This window comes from Ursus maritimus, unplaced genomic scaffold (genome assembly GCF_017311325.1).
Source record: "Ursus maritimus isolate PB19 unplaced genomic scaffold, ASM1731132v1 scaffold_13, whole genome shotgun sequence".
Taxonomy (NCBI): domain Eukaryota; kingdom Metazoa; phylum Chordata; class Mammalia; order Carnivora; family Ursidae; genus Ursus; species Ursus maritimus.
Genome location: NW_024423675.1, coordinates 39,705,382 through 39,723,979, shown reverse-complemented (window position 1 = coordinate 39,723,979; position 18,598 = coordinate 39,705,382). Strand labels below are relative to the sequence as shown.

Here is an 18,598-nt window from a genome sequence, read left to right as displayed (position 1 = left end):
GGGAAACATTTGAAGCAGAAATGGAAAGTTCTGCTTTGAATATGTTAAGGTCAACGTAGAAAAAAGGATTTTATTCAATCTTAGCAACACCACAGAGAAGAATTAGGGTGGCTGGTAGAAATTTTGGAGCATAGATTTTGTTTTAATATAAGGAAGAATTTTCTACTGATTAAGACTTTTCAAAATGAGGGGCGCCTGGGTAACGCAGTTGTTAAGCGTCTGCTTTCAGCTCAGGGCATGATCCCGGCGTTCTGGGATCGAGCCCCACATCGGGCTCCTCTGCTATGAGCCTGCTTCTTCCTCTCCCACTCCCCCTGCTTGTGTTCCCTCTCTCACTGGCTGTCTCTCTGTCACATAAATAAATAAAATCTTAAAAAAAGAAAAAGACTTTTCAAAATGAAAGAGACTGATATAATGGGGTGAAAGGTACACATAGATTTTTGAGGGGCTATGGTTAAGGAGAGAATTAAAAAACATGTCATGAGAATGTGGTCAAATGCACTCACTGAAGTAGCATGTAGTTATGATCTACTTTTTTTCCAAAATATTATAGAGATTGTAAATGATGAGCTGAGAGCACTCTTCTTTTTAAATTATACTATTTGTAAATATGTTCTAGTGAGTTCCTACCCAGACAACCCAATGACCACCAGAACAGAAGTCTGTATCTACTAAAATACAAACAACAAAAGGCTTATGTAAATTCATGTGTAGTTCATAAAGTGTTTCCACATGTATAATTGCCATTAATTTGTTTTCACACAATTCCAGTAGGTAGAATAGGACTTATAATCCCAATTTTGTAGAAGAGGAAATGGAAACTGAGGGTTTCAGAAACTACTCCACATCAGATGGCTCATCATCAAAGGAGGAGCTGGTGTTCACTGTGTCTCTGATACAGACAGGGAGATAGATACCTGCCTTTTTATTCCAAATAAATAATTACATATGCAAAAAATAAAGTGATAAAGAAAATCAAAACAGTATATAAAAGGTCATTCTAAAAACACCAGGATTTAGTTTTGTTTTCGTTTTTTTCCCCAACGATTTCATTTATTTACTTGAGAGAGAGAGAGAGCACAAGCAGGGGGCAGGGGCAGAAGGAGAGGGAGAATCAGACTCCCCCCTGAGCAGGGCGCCCCACACGGGGCCCCATCCCGGGACCCGGGGATCATGACCTGAGCTGAAGGCAGACGCTTAACCAGCTGAGTCAACCAGGTGCTCCTATAGTTTTGTTTTTAAAACATCAGTATTGTTCCTAAGACTTAGTAGCCTTTTTTCCCCCTTTAGAATATTTTTTTACAGATTGACTAGAAACTTCTCCCATTCAAGGGTTAATCTGAGAGCATGTTAAAAACAAATGGACATTCAAAGCTGTTGGTTTTATAAGGCGATGATTTAAAATGTATTCTACGGCCTAATTATCTTCTTTGGTGTTCAACCTGTGTAAATCCCCTGAAAATGCCCCACTCCCCCGTTCCAGTGAGCTCTGTTAGAGCCCACACCTTTGGTCTCTCCCCAGAAATACTGAAGTTGGGTTTTTCATTACTTAAAAAGACAGGGAGTTATACGCAACTAATGAATCATCGAACTTTATATCAAAAACCAGGGATGTACTGTATGGTGACTAACATAATATATATATATATATAAAAAAAGGGAGGATTGCTTCCCAGAACCAGGCCAGTTTTGAGATGTCATTGCCCACATAAAACCACTAACTACACGGTTAAATTTATTTATTCTTCAAAAATACGAGTGAAAAGGAGCCTCTGTTATAAAATTGATGTTCAGGCTTCTTTAAATCAGACTTTCAAGTGAGTTCATCGCACCGACGCTGACGTTTTTGAAAGCCAGACCAAGAAGGTACTGGCTACAAGATCAGAAAGAGAAATGGCTAGGGTGATTTTTTTTTTTTTTTTCTGTTTTACCGAAGAGAATATTGCGAATTTGGTTTCAGGATCTCCTACTCAAGAGGACCATCCTATAACATATAACCCCTACGCTCCTAGTCCATGCCTTTAATGTGATGATTAGTTAGGTGCACTGTCTTATTTTAAACATTCTGTAACAATCCTAGGATTGGATGAAGAGCTGGTAGAAAAGTAGAGACAACTACATCCTGTCTCAGGATCTGTCTGTTCCAGGGGTTGTGATTTCCCCCTGCCTCCTACAGATCTGGCAAGGCTTAAGGAAAAACAGAAAGACTCACGAAGGTCAGATAACAGACGAGATCACCCTTTAGATCAATTCTGTGTTCTCTGCTGTACCACACGTCGACCTTGTCTACATAGCTCCAGTGAGGCCGATGTGATGGAAAGTTCGATGTAATTTGTTCAGTCGCTAAAAAAGAATCAAGGGACGTGTGTGTATTTTTCCTTTGTAAGAAAAATCCCTTTATGTTTCTAAGGTGTAAAAATCCCCCATGCTTGTTACAAAGGCTTTAAGGAATGTGGAGAAAAATGTTTCAAAAAGAAGGCACAAGCCATCACCTCCAATTCTGTTAGAAATAAACAATGCTAACATTAATTGAATGTTATTACAGACGTCTTTCTGTGGGGATGTTGCAATAAAGATGAATAGATTGCTGTTATAAAGGTGATAATTTGTGCACTGTTTCAAATAACACATTAAATCTTCATTTTGTTTAGTTTCTATAAAAACACGGGGCATCTGGGTGGCGCAGTTGCTTAAGCATCTGCCTTTGGCTCAGGTCATGATCCCAGGGTCCTGGAATCGAGTCCCGCTTCGGGGTCCCAGCTTCTCCCTCCCCGGCTCCCTCTGCTTGTGCTCTCTCTTTCTCTCTCTCTGTCAAATAAATAAATAAATCTTTAAAAGATTTATATAAAAACATGAAGCTCAACCTGAACGTTCGTTGAACTTCAGATAAACATGGTTGCTGCTCTTGTTTTTAGCTGCAAGAGGTAGTATTTCATAAAAGGGTCTCTAACGTTGAGAACACAGATTGTAAAAGACTTGAAAATGTTGCACATACGTGTCTCACTACATGTTTTGACTTCAGATCATAAAAGATGAGGACATTCATAATTTCACATTTTCCCCCACAGCCCTTTTCCATGCCTCCAAATATTTATTACTGAGGTTATCATTTTTGGATTTTCAAGACTTTAAATTTTCCCATTTATTTCTCAAATCAAATTCCCACAATATTTAATGCAACTTTAAGGGTTTAATAGATTCAGTGATAATCCCTAATTTTATAGGATTTCTACATTTCTGAGCTTTTTCATTTGATTCATCAGAATGTTATTTCCAAGTTGGTTCATTAAGAAGGGTTTCCAAGTGCTTATGCCCTGCGTTTTTGTGTTGGTTTTTTTTTTTTATAATATTTGAGAATTTCTGCATTTATATCTGGACAGCATTTGGCTGGATGTAATATTTTGGGGCCATACCATTTTTCCCCTTGGGAGCTCTCCTTGGATGAATGGTAATATTTTTCGTCTTACCTGTAGAATTCGTAAGTTAAACTGACCATATTTCAGTGTCGAACATCTGTAGTAAATTTTCCTGAAACACAACATGCTCTTTCATTACATATATTCACTTATTTTTTTTTTCATTTCAAGGAAATTTTCTTATATTATATCTACAAAGTGTCTTCTAATCTATTTGGAATTTTTCACAAGTGCTTTCTCTTAAAATTTTTTGGAAGGGTTCTTCTGCTTCTCGCTTTTTCTAATTTACTTGGTGCTAAATTTGTTTTATCCTAAATTTATTTCCATTGGTCTGCTATCTCCCTTTTCATCTCATTCTGCTGTTTTAAATTCCTGTACATGAGCTCTTGTTTAATTAAATTCATGCTCTTATTACATAGACTTAGTACATGAAATACTTGTGGGAATTCTCTCCCACATAATTGGTTTGTATTTTCTTCTAGAGTCAGCTTTTCCTGCCTTTTTTCATGAAATAATTTCTTCTTTCCCTATGTTTGCAGGCTTGTTATGTCAGTTCTTGCTTGTGCTGAGCTAATTCTGTCTAAAATGTCTCTTTGCTCTGATAAAACGTGGGTGAATTCTTGTCTACCTTCTAAGCAAACCTGACAGTAGCCCTCTGTCTCTGCACACCACAGTTTGAGGTTTGGCTGACATATTTTATGTACACACTTTACCATATTTTGAGGGGAAAGGGCTGTGGGGATAGAGGTATAGAGGTGGGACTGTATACTCTGGATTACAGTGGATGGGTTATTCCTTCCTCAGATGTTATTAAGAAAATCTTCTGATGAAGTTTTCTTTCTTTCTTTCTTTTTAATTTTTAAAAAGGATTTATTCATCTTAGAGAGTGGGTGGGGGGGTAGCGGCAGTGGGAGAGAGACAGAGAGAGTCTTAAGCAGACTCTGCACTGAGCACAGAGCCTGACGTGGGGCTTGATTTCACGACCCTGAGATCATGACTAGAGCTAAAACCAAGAGTCAGACACTCAGCTGACTGCGTCACCCAGGTGCCCTTTTAAAGCTTTTGTTTTTAAGTAATCTCTACACCCAACATGGGGCTCAAACTCACAACCCGGAGATCAAGAGTCACACGCTCCACTGACCGAGCCAGGCAGGTGCCCCCCTGAAGAAGTTTTCTAACTGGCCGGGGTTGAATCCCTTTCCATAGAGGAATGTCCGAGGCCTTACATCATGCGGTCAAGTCCGTGGTGGCCCAGAAGCTTCTCTTCTATCAGGGAGACAACTTTACTGCGGGCTTCCCAACGTTCCTCTACTCTTGGAGTGTCCAAAGGATTAGGAGTTATAACTTGTTAGGTCAGAGTTCCTGGCTTTCCACTTTAACAATTAGATTATCAAGCGCATGACATGGTGTCGTCTTTTTTTTCATCGGCTTGCTGGTATGTTTTTATTTCTGTTTTACTATTTTATTTTAAAGTCAAAGTGCTTGAGGTAGAACTTACCTATGACAAAATGCACCCATTCGCAGATGTGCATACCCTCGTTAACCCCAACACGGACAAGATATAGAATGTTTTCATCACTCCCCAAGCTCTCTTCTGTTCTCTGGAGACAGTCCCACCTCCCGCACGAAGCCTCGGGAAACTGCAAATCTGGCGTCTATCATACATTAGTTTAATCTTTTCTAGGGATCCGATAGTATGTACTCTTTTGTGCCTGGCTTCTTGGACTCAATGTTTTTGACATTTGTCTATGCTGGTGCGTGTATCAGCAACCCACTCCTGTTTATTACTGAGTAGTATTCCCTCGTGTGGATACACCGAAATCCAGCTGTTGATTCACCAGTTGAAGGACATTTGGATTGTGTCCAGTCTCTGGCTATTACAAAGAAGGCTGCTATGAACAGTATTGTATTCGTCTCTGAATAGACCTGTTTTCCATTTTCTGGGCTAGCACGGAGTGCTGGAATCACTGATTTGTTTACCTCATAAGACTCTCAAAATACTCTCCAAAATGATGTTTCTTTTTACATTCTTGCCAGTAATGTATAAGAACTCCTAAATTTTATTTATTTTAAGCAGATGTCATGGTATCTTATTGTGATTTTATTTTCCATTTCTCTTATGATTAACAATGTTGACCCTCTTTTCACATGCTTATTGGTCATTTATATATGTTCCTTTTTAATTGTTCCAATTTTTGTCCATTGTTTCATTGGGTTACTTGTTTTCTTATTATTGAGTTGTAAGAGTTCTTTATATTTTTAAAGAGTTCTTTATACTTATGCTTTTTGTCAGATATATTTTTACCATGAATTTCTCCTGGTCTGTGGAGATTTTCATTTTCGTTTTTTAACGGTATTTTTTCTAAGCCCATTTTATTATTTTTTAAAATTTATTTTGTGCTTTGGATATCCTGTATAGGAAGTCTTTGCCTACCCAAGGTTATGAAGATATTTTCTTGTTTTTTCTTTCCCCTAAAAAGTTTATAGTTTTCAGCTTTTACGGTTAGATTGATGATCGATGTTGAGTAAATTTTTATGTGTGTTGTGAGCTAAATACTGAGGTTGACAGTTTTTCATATGGATATCAAGTTATTCAAGAACCATTCGATGAAAAAAAACCTTTTTCCCATTGAGTTACCCCGGAATGTTTGTGGAAAATTGCTGGGTCATATACATTTCTGGACTCTGAATTCTGTTTCACTGATGTTCATGTTTAGCCTTACTCTAATATCACACGCTGTTATCATAGTTTTATAGTAAGTCTTGAAATAAGACTGTGTAAGTCCCAACACTTTGTCATTTGTTTCTTTTCCCCAAATTATTTTGGGTAGTCTAAGTTCATTTCATTTACATATATATATATGTAATCAACTTGTCAGTTAGATTAAATTTACAAAGGAAAATTGCTCACCAATATTAAATCATAATGTTAATGTAATTTGTTTTTACCAACTACAGTGATACGTAAATAATACCCTCTTGTTTATATATGCATCTAGGTAGACATTTACACACTGCTCAGATATACAGAGAAATGAAATTGTTTTAATTTCTAAACCATTCCCAATATTCCTAACCAACTCCCAAGAGCCCCCATGAGAGCAGAACTTGCTACTTCAAGGTTATCTGTTTCTGGTTTAAAGCTTAGTCTTTTAAGGAAAAATACTTAGGATAAATATTTACTTTTTCAGGATTTCTCCTCTTTCTATCTCTTCCTTACCTTTCCTCACAGGTAATCCGGAAGTGTGGTATAGGATAGGCTGGAAGGGGTAGGAGGCTTGTTGGTGTGACGTCATTATAGCTAGAGTCCTGAACAAAGTCAGCAGGAATGCAGAGGAGACAATAATATGAGTCAAGCTGCCATCTGAGAGAGGCTCAGGACCACGTGCCCAGTCACCGCCCCGGTCATGCTGTCTCAGAACATGTGAACCTTTTCTACATCCTTCTCCATGCACTTATCGTAAATTATCAAGTGTGGTTATACCGCTTCTGTTACTTTATAGTGTGAAATCTCAAAAAGAAAATACTAGCTTACTGATTTATTCTAGCAGCAAAACTTTTTAAAGATTTCATCTGTGTGCAATACGCTACTCACTTTCACGGGCAAGGCTGGGGAAAACGCGGCCAATTTAGTCCCACTGAACGCTTTAGTGCAGATTTTGATGCCACCTTGTGGTGTTTCATGGGATTACAGGCTGATGATTTCCTTCTAGCATTTCTCACTGGTTATGAAATTGATTTTCTTTTTTTTTTAAGATGGACACCTTATGTCTTTGAAAAGCAAATTTTATTTTTAATGTTTGATTTTAAAACTATTTTATTTTTAATAAAACCTAGTTGTAGCTTTCCATGTATTTAATAGGACAGTGTAGGGGCCTCTGGGTGGTTCGGTCAGTTGAGCTGTGGACTCTTGGTTTCGGCTTAGGTCATGATCTCAGGGTTGTGGATTTGAGCCCTGTGTTTGGCTCCCCATTCAGTGAGGAGTCTGCTTGTCCCTCTTCCCCGCTCCCACCCCCGCCCCACCCCTGCTTACTCAAGTGCTCTCTCTCAAATAAATGAATAAATGTTTTTTAAAGGGAAATTGTGAATATCAAATATTAAAAGTGTAAATTCCTCAATTGGGGGTTAAATAGTTGGTAATTACTGGAACCCCTGGAATATCTTCTTGAGATGTTATGGGAGACAAAGTCCTGCTGGTTACCCATGATAATCTCCGGGAAGACCCACGGTTTAGTTCATGTAAAACTTTGTGGTCTGCCAACACTTACTTACACTTTTCCTTTTTTCAGGAATCAATAATATAAAACTTACATTTAATGAAAAACATCACTTGAGGAGTATCTTTTCAAGCAGATTGTGTCATTCTTCTGTGATTTCTTCTTTCTTTCGTGGACATTAATGTGTTTCTTTAGAGCAGCAAGTGGAAGCAAGAGTATATCTTCCACAGATTTTTTTTTTCTCAGTAAAATTGAAAAATACTGGTTCAGTTTCAGATTTTTTAAATTTATTATCACTTAGGCAAGTCAGAACAGGCCAGCCAGCAGAGGTCAGGCTTTTCAACTCTATGGAACTGAAATTTCCATGTCTTACAGTAACACATTTCTTCATTACAGCATTAGCGTTCAATTCCGCAGAGCTGAACGCGTACCAGCTATAGCGTTAAGGAGAGCCAAAAAAATTAGCGAGGAATTGTGAGGCTGGGGGAAGCTTTCTGAGTCCAAATTATTTGTCGAGAGTAGTACCCATCTGCTACTAAAATAAGGAGTTTTTTCAAAAGACTCCTTACTCGGTATATGTATTTCTTCAGGCAATTGCTGGTGACTCAATCAATCCTTTGCATTCGGTTTTCTACGTGTGTAAAAATGGACAAGTATGAGGTCTATTTTAGAATGTTGGAAAGTAATGGCGAATGTAATGCTTTTGTTCTGAATATGACTAATTGTGATTATTTTAAACTCAGGACCTGGCCCTTCATTATCAAAAGCCCCAAGCAGTATAAAAACCTTTCTTTCATGGATGCAATGAATAAGTTTAAATGGGCTAAAAAGGAAGGTCTTTCCTTCAACAAGCTTGTCCTTAGCTTGCCCGTGAACGTGAGATGCTCCAAGACTGACAGTGCAGAGTGGTCGGTAAGCCCTACGTTGTTTTCCTCTTCGGACAAACCCGATGTCACATTCTACCTAATCCCCAGCAGGCAAAATCTAGGGAACAAATAGCCACAAACCCAATGTTTCAGTTGTCTTTTGCTGATGTCTGATCACTCATTTGTTCAATAACTGCTCGGGTTGACCACAAACTCCCGATTCTGCCCCCCGAGAAGGGGGAGATGGACTGATCAACTAAGGTCAGAATGAAGCAGGAATAGGTGGGATGAGCGCTTCAAAAAGCAACAGAGTCAAATGTCTATCTCTTCTTCCCAAAGGCCCCCGTGGCTCTCTTCTCCACCTCCCTCCGAATCCCTAAGGCTCCGACTCCCCTGACAGTTGACTCCTTCAGCAGGCACGCCCCTCCCACCCACCCCCTTTTTACCCAGCCCAAGTGGGGGAGCTGAGCAAGACCTTCTCTTCAATCACAATCTTTGGTTTTCAGATTCAAGGGATGACAGCGTTACCTCCCCACGTGGAAAGACCGTACAAAGCAGAGCCTTTGGTGTGTGGAGCCTCTTCTTCCTCTTCTCTGCACAGAAGTCGCTCCCTTGAGCTGCTCGTGGGCTGCCTGGTTCTCGGCAGCATGCTGCCCAGCACACGCCCGTGGTTGTCATTCGGTGCCTGGGGACGATGCTTCCTGTGACCCGAACGTGTCAGGTTGAAGACGCTGTGGGCAGGAAGAGTGCGCGTGAGGCTGTGGAGATCGTCGGCTCACACACTCCCTTCCACCCCACGTGCATCCTTCCCTGTCTACCTGAGAATGTCCATTGGGTTCTCTTCTTTTGCTCTGATACGTCTGATAACATGTATCCATCGCCGATACACAGAACTGGACTGACTTAACACAACCTCTTTTAACAATTTGGACAAAGTCAAGTGGAAGTAAAAGAGTTCTTTATTTCCTTCCATGTTTCATTTTATTGAAAGACTCATTATTGTTATTTCACTTTTTAATTGGTGATTTGGCTTCCAGATTCCTTTCTTAAAATGCTTTCATCTTAAAAATGTAAAAGAAAGTACTCTCTGTTCCACGTTTCTTCCTCTTTATTGTTCTTTGAGTGTGACTTCCCCAGTGTGACAATGGTCCTTTCTGTCCTGTAGTGTTCATTCAAGCTCTGCCCTTTTCTGTGAAAAACTGATGGGCCCCTTACCTCAGTGCTTTTCAGCGATGCCCATTCTAGCTTCCCTGTTTCTCTGAGTCTACTGGTACTCCCAAACTACCCCAAGCCCATCGCGAAGTATTCTCTTTTTCCTTCCCTACTCAGTGCTGGCCAAGTGAGTGTTTTCCCTGAGCTCTGTCACTTTCTAAAAAGAAAAAAGCTAAGGGAAACACAGAAATGGTGCATAATGGATTGTAGGCTGAGGAGAATATGTAGCTGGCTGCAAACCCTGCACTGTGAGGGGTCCTTCATGAGGTTCAGGGTCAAAGGCCAGGTGGTACGAGCCAGCCTAGGAAGGTGTGAGGTCCTTGCTGCACCTCACTGACTGAGTTGGGTGTCACGTGTGTGGCATCCTGGCTCAATTTGAGTCACAGTTGCTATGGTAGATTTATTTTTATATTAGTTAATGAACTAACTTCCCTTAGTAAAATCATCACCAATGGAAAATCTTGTCACTTTTTAGGTTCCCTTTGTGTAGTTTAGCCAACTCTCGCTGTGTGTCCTTTCCTCATTTCTTAAGCTAAGTCTGTTGGGTTATAATAATAAACTAAATAAAATTAAATGTTTGTGTGGTATCTTGTACACTCCTTGAGGGACGCAAGAGATTCGGTATTGATGTGTCCCGTCAAACGGATTGAGAATGTTGCATTTTTGTATTCCATTTGTAAGCCCTTTCTCTCCTGCAATGTCTTCAACACAAACTATATTGTCTTTTAAATAAATATTGTATTTTGGAGTGTTTCCTTCTTGGTTCTCAGAATTTATCCACTTAATGAAATGTTTGTAATATTTATGGGGCATATTTCATAGTTAACTTTACTTGTTTTTATTTCATAAGTGCTGTATCGAATTCTATGATTTTCCATCCAAATATTTGTATAAGAAACACGATAATCCCAAACACTCCCTATTTGAAATTTCATGTTTATTTTTACTTCAGGATGTCTGAATTTGAGATGTCAAAGTAAAGTGATTTCCTTTGGAAATTATGTAATAGTATATTTGTTTTCATTGTTCTTAGTGAGGAAGGTGAATATACAGGCTAGAAAGGGATACATGGCTTTTGGAAGTTTGCAATGGTAGATTCAGGGAATCTACTTTTCCAGTGGATGTTACTAAGAATAAAGCTGGCATTCTTCTCTTAGGAATTCTCATGAATGTATAATTTTGAGGCATTGACTCTTTATTTGAAATTAGGATAGGTTATCTGTTGAAAATTTGGTAGGATTCTGATTATATTCTAAGTTAGTTTGCTCTTACAGTGAGCAGACCTTCCTGAATAGTCCAGGCTTTTTACCCTGCCCTTGGTCACGTTGCATGACCTGTTTCCTAGGCTAGCAGGATTGTCTGAGACAAGGGAGGACACAGTCTGCGTGTCTAATGGTCCCTGCTTTGATCCTTAATTCAGGAAAGGTGGGGAAAACATATGTGATGAAGCCAATATTCATCAAAGCCAGGTGAGGTTGAGGGTATCTTGAAGATGATCGCTTTCTCCGAAGGAGTCTCAGGAAGGATCAAGAGAGTCCTAGTAATGAGAAGAGAGGTGCAGTCCACAGAGGCAAACCTATTCAGAGCTTTGAACTTCATCTTAATGGCTGTGGCGGCCAATGATGTGTGGCAAACAGATGGACGTAGGGAAGCGCTGTAACTGCACCGTACGTAACTGCGCCGTACGTAACTGCGCCGTACGTAACTGCACCGGGCGTAACTGCACCGTACGTAACTGCACCGTACGTAACTGCACCGTACGTAACTGCACTGTACGTAACTGCACAATTTGCTCACCTGAACTTATTGTTGGATACATAAGCCATTTCCAGTACGATAAACATTGTTGTGATTATAAATATTACCTTACAATAAATTACTATAAGTGAAATTAAAGTCTTAATAATTATATTTTTCAAGAATTTTGAATTGATAATTATAAATTGAATTTTGATGAATATTGCCAGATGTCTTCAACTTTTTGTTTAAATTATTTTCAGATGGTTCAGAATTCTATCAACCTATCTCTCTATCCATCTAACTGTATCTATCTATCTATCTATCTGTCATCTATCTATCTATCATCCATCATCCACCTACAGAGAAAGAATGATAATTTAAATATGGATATGGCAAAATGATAACACTAGAGGACTCTGGGTGAAAGGTTTTTAAAAATCTATTCTTTTTAAGTTTGAAATTATTTCAGAATAAAAAGCTACAAATGTGAATGAAATAATGAAGATCCACTCAGAGTACGATAATCCAAGTGGTCTTTCTCCCCTAGGCAGTAGCCCGCCGTTTTGGAGAGGCAAAAAAGGAAGCTGGCTTGTGATTATTCCTCATATGCCTCTGGAAGATTATTTTTCAGTTTGTCAGTTCTGACTAAAGATGGGCATATGCCCAGTTTGGAGGTCCAGAGCAAGCAAGGGGCTTCAAGAATCCAGGGAGAGGAGAAGGATCCCAAAAACAAAATAACAAGAGGTCTTGGAGTTTGGAATCATTTAAATATATATATATTTGAATGTATATATATATTTGAATGTATATATATATATTTGAATGTATATATATATTTGAATGTGTATATATATTTGAATGTGTATATATATTTGAATGTGTATATATATATATATATATATACACATATACATATATTTCATTTGTGTTTTTCCCTTGATTAGATACCTATATAAACCTAATGTGTAGTAACGCCTATTCACTGAAGGGAATCTAGAAAATATGATAACTTTGAAAAAATAAATAACAAAATCCATTAATCCTATTACCTAGAGAAGACCATTTTAAACCTTTTGGTACATCTGCTTCTAGGATATGCCTCTGAAAGGACATTTGTGTGAATCCATACACTGATGTGAGCCTGCACTAGCTTCTGCAACAAATACCAAAATACGAGTGGTTTAACACAAAAAAGGTTTATTTCATGCTTACATAATAGTTCAATGCATATGATTCATTTAGTAAGTTACTTTCCTTCTTAAGGTGATTCAGGTCCCCAAGATAACTACTATTTATTTCACAAATTTTACTGGAATCCTCCTTGGAGCCAGTCTGTGCACTGGAGTGTTGGCCTTAGAATTGTGAGCAAAAACAGCTATTATCTCTGCCATGACGGAGAATTAGTCTTGTGAAGAAGCTCATGGCTGAGACACCTGAAATCTATCACCAACATTTCACTTTAAAAAGTGGAAGGGGGGCGCCTGGGTGGCGCAGTCGTTAAGCGTCTGCCTTTGGCTCAGGGCATGATCCCGGGCATTCTGGGATCGGGCCCCACATCAGGCTCCTCTGCTGGGAGCCTGCTTCTTCCTCTCCCACTCCCCCTGCTTGTGCTCCCTCTCTCACTGGCTGTCTCTCTCTGTCAAATAAATAAATAAATAAAATCTTTAAAAATAAATAAATAAATAAATAAATAAATAAATAAATAGTGGAAGGATTAAGAATAAATGTTAGTCCTTCAAATTGGATAAATTGAGCTTCGTGAAAAGCTTATTCATTCACTTTTCTGTAAACTTGGACCATGAATCTAGTTTATAGCTTAGTTTGATCATCGTAGCCCGGCAAAAGCTTGGTTGACAGGTGTCTCCAAATCCAGCATAGTCAAACTGACAGGTCATGAGCAGAACACAGAGCATTGAATAGACGGATGGCAGCATCCCATACTCCACCGGCCAGAGCTGTGTTCCATGGAAAATATGAAAAGTCATGGAAAACTGTTTCAAAGTTAGACAGGCTTTACTACAGAACTTCTCAGAGTCTTTAAAATATAAGTACACATTTGAAAGTCCAAAAGAAGTGATGTTCTATGCAACATTTCCCAGTGTACCGTGTTATGGTGGAGTAGCATTCCCCAAGAAACAAGCTTTGAGGCACACTGCTTTCCTGCACAGCTTGGCCAGGTTTCTGTAACAAGTCTTTGGAAGATTCCAAACTGTTCGTGGGCAACTATAAAACATAGCCCAACAGACATAGGCCTTCCACTTACGTTCACTAGTCTCTTCCTCACTTCCTGTTCGATTTTGCCAACAAACACACACTATTTTTATTTTTAAATTAATCTAGAGGTAGTATAATATACAGAGAGAATTTTAAAAAGGAATTTAAAAGGGAGTATTAAAAAAGAATATACTAAAATGAATTACATGACATGAATAAAGTATTTGAGAAATGTTGACCAATAAGGCTGTATGTCTTTAGAAAGTTTACAACCTCTAGGCAGAGACTAATGGTGTGGAACTGATGTAATACAAAAAAAAAAAAAAAAATTTTTTTTTGAAAGTGTGGGGAATAATCTACAAATGTAGGACACAAGCCTGAACTGAACCAGTTTCCTCGTTAATATTTTTAAGCAGCCCCATTAAATATTCACAAGCAAAATAATGCCATACATTTATCTAATGCTTTGGAATTTGCAAAGTGTTTTCACAGTATTTAATGCTTAAAACTGCTCTTATAAGTGAATAGTTACATTCAGAAAAGCTAAGGAGACAGCATTTTATGCCTCAGTAATCGTGGGAGACCTGTTTCGATCACTTCACCAACTACATGTGTATGAAATAGATCCAGATTACTTGGACTTACTAAACTTCTGTTTTCCCTCCAGTAAAGTGGGGATACTAATTTCTGACCTTGTAAAGTGGCTCGTGGACTAAAAGTGGCGATGGAGAGAGAGCACCCTGCACACGGCGCCGTCAATGGAACTTTTCTTCCTTTCTTTGCAAGATCTCACACTGGGGTGCACACCATCTGACAATAATGCAGATTTTTCTCTCCTAACTTTCAGATATAATCGACTAAAATTTGACTTTCACCGAACCACTTTTGCTGAGCAAATGATACATAATCAAATGAATATTAGATTTGGGTGAATTTGACAATCACACCCTCAAAAAGGCTAATGACTGACTGACTACTTGTTACGTTTTCCGTTTCTGAAGAGGAAACACATCGTATTTTGCTTTTTTCCCCCCTCCTCTTGGAAATAATGAGTTCTCACTGAAATGAATGTTAGTTCAGAGTTAAAATGAGCCAATCCACCTTTCTTGTCTTTTATATGATGAGTTTTGTATGTGAACAGCTTTAAATTCTGCTATTTTTTATTGCTTCATGAGCTTTTTTCTTCTGTATTTGATGAGGGTAACTTCACCTCACCTTGAGAAATTATTCCATAAGTTGTCTTCTCTTATTAGTATATGTTTGGAAAAACAGGCTTTTCCAAATAGTCCTACTAAATATAATGATACTCTGTTAAGCAAAAATAAGGAAAGATACGGGAAATGAAAGAGAGTGGGGTGGGAGAGGGATCTGTATTACAAGGGAAGTATTTCTCCCTATTCGCCACTAGAGGGCATGCTGCGTTATCTGGCTGCAAATCTCGCTCACCTCTCAGAACCTGCCCTGACCTTTTATACCAACTCTACTTCCTTCCCTATTACCTTTATTGGCATTAATTCTAAATTCAATTACCCGAAGTTTAAACTTTCTGTATCTGAGGGTTTAGCTCCGATGTCAATCTTAGGTCTCTTAGCCTTTTACAGAGAAGATTCTCAGCCTCCTTTTAACATTTCCAGTTTGGGGGTGCCTGGTGGCTCAGTCTGTTGAGCCTCGGACTCTTGGTTTCAACTCAGGTCATGATGTCAGGATCATGAGACTGGGCTCCGCGCCCCAGTAGGGAGTCTGCTTGATTTTCTCTCCCTCTGCCTCCCCCTCTGCCCCTCCTCTCATTCACACACTCTCTGTCTTTAAAATGAATAAATAAAATCTTTAAAAATAAAATAAAATTTCCAATTTATCGCTTCACTATAGCTTGCGTTTCATACTTCACCTTCCATTTTGAAATTGTTTAGATCTTTAACTTTCTGTTCTCTTATTTCTCACTTTTTTGTTTTCTTTTCTTTCTTTTTTTTTTTTTTTAAAGATTTTATTTATTTATTTGACAGAGATAGAGACAGCCAGCGAGAGAGGGAACACAAGCAGGGGAGTGGGAGAGGAAGAAGCAGGCTCACAGCGGAGGAGCCTGATGTGGGGCTCGATCCCAGAACGCCAGGATCATGCCCTGAGCCGAAGGCAGATGCTTAACCGCTGTGCCACCCAGGCGCCCCTCACTTTTTTGTTTTCTAATTTAATTTCCCCTTTTAATTCTGCTCCCCACTTAATCATTGCTTCCCAGTCTCTTTATTATTTAGTCCATTCGTTCTTTATGTTTAAAAAATATCCTCTCCTAACAGCTTGAAGCTCATCAGCAGAATCATGAGCAGTGGGTGAGACCGCACTTTGCAAACAAGAAGCAGTGGAGGAATTTTCCCCCCAGAACTCTTTGCATCTCTGTCACTGGCTCCCTGTAAAGGATTTCCCAGGACAGCTGAGGAAATTCTCCAAGGCTTGAAGTCATTTGTTAATCTTGCTAGAGTCATAGATCCCATCACTCAGATGGCAGAGTGGATTTGCAAGAATGGCGTTGCTTTCCACACACCAATCAGTAGTGATTTGAAGTACTCTGTTCTTTAAAACTCCATGGTCCCCAGATTATAAAACCGCAGTGTCTGGAGTTAATTTGGACAATTTCAGTCTCTAGCCAGGAACGGTATACGGGCATTGCTCTTGGAGAGCTGGGCAAATATGGTTTACTGAGCCAACATCTTAGGCTGCCAGTTTTCTTCAGTCGCTTTCGTGATTGCTAATTAGTTAGAGAAACGTTCTCTTTCCTTCTTCTAAAATCTTCTATTTTTACAGTTAACAGAGATTTCCTGCAGTCTGTCCTTTGCTTAATTGAGATGTAGTTGTCCATATGGGCTCTGCAGGGAATCTGTATGCAACCCTTAAACGATTTTAACTTTTCATCAGTCATTCACCCTTGAGTCAGACTCTCCGCTCTAGACTTGAAATACACTGGTAAACGAGAAAGCTGGAGCTCAAAAACAGGCAGAAACAGAGTTTGTAGGTATGATTTTTTTAAATCTCTTATTTTTGTGTCCTCTTTGGATATAACTTCAATCCTGATGGCCGTAGGACATAGTTTCTTTTCACTTCTGATATATATCTTATCCTAATATGCGATATGTACATTGCATATAGTTAAGTGTTAGTGATATTTTTAGAACTTTTAACTTATTTTTGGTTATTGTCTATAGGTGAATTTTTAGAACTTTTAATTTATTTTTGGTTATTATCTATAGATGAATTTATTTAAATCAATAGTTTAAAAGACCTTTCTTTAAGTAAGATATACCTGTATCTCCAACAAGAATATTATTTTTTATGTGATTTGGTCCCATTCAACGCTAATTTATAAATTATACTCTCGAACACTTTCCCTACCAGAATGAAAGGGGAACTGAAGGTGGGGTGAGTAAGCGGAGAGCCTGAAGAGGAGGCGAGCTTTGGCTATGGTCAGTATCGCCCACCTACAGAGAAACATGTTTACTTGGACTTTGCTACACAAGCTTGGCCTCCAGCTCATAGTAGCTTTAAGTACTTATTTTGACATGAAGAACTGACTTTAATTCTTTGTCTTACTTCATTATGATGAACAGAGGATCGATTTAAAGTTGACCCAAGTACTGGGGCACCTAGATGGCTTAGTCAGTTAAGCATCTGACTCTTGGTTTTGACCCAGGTCACCATCTCAGGGTCATGAGATCGAGCCCTGCGTTGGGCTCTGTGCTGAGTGTGGAGCCCGCTCGAGATTCTCTCTCTCCCTCCCCCTCTTCTCCTCCCCCTGGTTGCACATGTGCTGTCTCACTCTCTCAAATAAAATAAATAAAATCTTTAAAAAAAAATTTGACCCAAGTGCAATGAAAAAACTATAATAAAATATTGACCTTTTAAAATTCCTCTTAAGATAGTTATTTAAAAATCCCTGTCCACTGGACTGTCTAATATGATTTAACTGAAAAGGTACCATCACCTCCCTTTGTAACCCCTATTGAGTTTAGCACTGTGAACTGCCTGTAGTCATTTCACTCTAAATATTAGTTGAATAGTTCTGAAATATGTAGTTTTAAAGTATCTCCAACTATGTTTTAAATTTTTTTTAAAGTAGGTTGCCAAATCCCAAGAAGCTAAATATATTTATTATTTAAAATTCTAAAAAAAAATCTGAATTCAGAGTGTTTTGTACCAAACGTGATACAAAGCATGTAATGTCAGACTAAATAAATCAAGTGTTTTCATGTAAAGTTCTTTCATGAGAGAGCTTGTTTTTGGTAGAAAAACACAGCAAACAGAACTAGTATAAGGCTATGTCTTGCAGTCAGGGCTCACTTTGTAAAAAGGCAAAATGGATAACCATCCGTGTGATCCAGCTTCGTGAATTCAAAGGCTTATGGGATGGATGGAAAAACTCTGCCTAAAATTCTAAAAATAGAACATTAGTATTTGGTAATGGGAAGATAATACAGTAAATCTTATTATTTCTTCTGAAGAGAGAGGAATTCAGTGGGATGTGGGGGGGTCAAAGGATTCGAGATGAGCTAGGTGGTGTATTCAGGTGAAAGAATGAATAAGGGCTCCTCTAAGAGGTAACAGGCCCTAGAAAGAAATCTAAACAACCTTCTCTCCCATTTTCTTAGGGGGCCACAGTATGGGCATAAGCCACACCCAAGATTTGTCAAAATAATTTGCCTTTAGTGCATTCTCTCCTGTCACCCACAAAAACAGCATCAGTATAAAACAGCAAGGAAAACAAGAGGCTTCACAAGAGGAAAAGTCTAGTGCAAAGGTGACTACGTCCCCTGCAGGCAGCAGATGCATTTTCTTTCAGTCCCCCGTAAGGAGACATGGACCCGCCTAACACGGAACAAAGTTCTAGGGTGGGAGGTCAAGGGAAAAGAGGTGCTCCTTCTCCCCTCCTGGCTGTAGGTCACACCTA

General features: G+C 38.9%; 1 protein-coding gene across 1 annotated transcript in view; it reads left to right on the top strand.

Annotated features, from left to right (window-relative positions):
- Window positions 1-11,621, top strand: part of MOXD1 (monooxygenase DBH like 1) — an 87,908-nt gene extending 76,287 nt beyond the window's left edge. The window contains exons 11-12 of the mRNA XM_040627805.1: window positions 8,377-8,545; window positions 9,006-11,621. Coding sequence (XP_040483739.1) covers window positions 8,377-8,545; window positions 9,006-9,206 — 370 coding nt within the window. The 3' untranslated portion in view covers window positions 9,207-11,621. The remainder of the gene's footprint in view (window positions 1-8,376; window positions 8,546-9,005) is intronic.
- Window positions 11,622-18,598: the final 6,977 nt, after the last annotated feature.